Source organism: Halyomorpha halys, unplaced genomic scaffold (assembly GCF_000696795.3).
Source record: "Halyomorpha halys isolate HHAL.00 unplaced genomic scaffold, Hhal_1.1 Scaffold533.1, whole genome shotgun sequence".
In the NCBI taxonomy this organism is placed as follows: domain Eukaryota; kingdom Metazoa; phylum Arthropoda; class Insecta; order Hemiptera; family Pentatomidae; genus Halyomorpha; species Halyomorpha halys.
In genome coordinates, this window is record NW_027108067.1 from 49,387 (window position 1) to 50,423 (window position 1,037).

Genomic DNA, 1,037 nt, shown 5'->3' on the forward strand with positions numbered 1-1,037 from the left:
ATACAAATTGAACTATTTCTGAGATATGGAAAAGTTAGAGAGTTCCATAAAAAAGGGTTTGGTAGACACCCTAATTGTACCATTTTCTCATTCCAGAGAAATAACTCTTTAAGTTTCTTTTGGATTGTATACCAATGGCTAATATGTAATTATAGGCTTCATAACCTTCTTTTGTTTTTTTTATCCTTGAAAGTTTATAAAATTAGGTTTTTGTATAAGTTGACAATGAAATCATATTATTTTTTTCAAACTATTTTTTTTTTTAATTCTATTTTAGTCATTTGTCCTAAACCCAATATATTTCTTTTAATGATTTATGTTTTATTACTTTAGGATGTTTAGTCTATTAGGAATCATAATGTATGATGTATTATGGCTCATTCATTTTAAAATTTTTATTTTATTGACTCTAATATCTTATTACTTTTTATAGAAAATGATAATAGTATGGAGGTAATATCTCTAGTGGATGAGGAAAGTAGCAGTGATGAGGACAAAGATACTCCGATTGGAACTGCGAAAGTTTGTATGTCATTTGTTATATTATAGCTTATAAATTTTTCTCTTTCTATAAATTATAAAACCTATTTTTTCTACATTAATTTATATTACAACATCTTTGACTGTTCAATATATTGATAGTCCAGATGAATGTTACAAACTTTCTAGTTTGAGTTTAGGGGAACTATCCCACCAGTTTAGCACCCTCCTTCAAAAGTATGTGATTGACAATTAGATTCAATGGCAGAAGGCATTATATATTTTAAAACTGGTAATCTATGTTCGGTACAACTCTTGTAATTTTCTTTATTTTACTTATCAATAAATCAGTCAGTAACCAGTAAAATAGAGCAGCCATTCTATACTGTGCTTAATTTAATATTCATTAAATAGTTTCTTATTGTTTATAATGAAAGATGTAACATGTTTGTTCCACATAATGTGATGTGATAAGTGCGTGTGTGAACAGCTTAGCTCATAAACAGAATGTCGTATGAAACTGAAATTATATACCAGGTCATTCAAAAAGTCCTGTC

The 1,037-nt window shown here is 27.6% G+C and overlaps 1 protein-coding gene across 5 annotated transcripts in view; it reads left to right on the plus strand.

Annotated features, from left to right (window-relative positions):
* LOC112211113 (DNA ligase 1) overlaps positions 1–1,037 on the plus strand; it is a 20,024-nt gene that overhangs the window by 7,940 nt on the left and 11,047 nt on the right. For all 5 annotated transcript variants that reach the window (XM_067046442.1, XM_067046446.1, XM_067046445.1 and 2 more), the window contains exon 4: positions 434–526. In XM_067046442.1, coding sequence (XP_066902543.1) covers positions 434–526 — 93 coding nt within the window. The remainder of the gene's footprint in view (positions 1–433; positions 527–1,037) is intronic.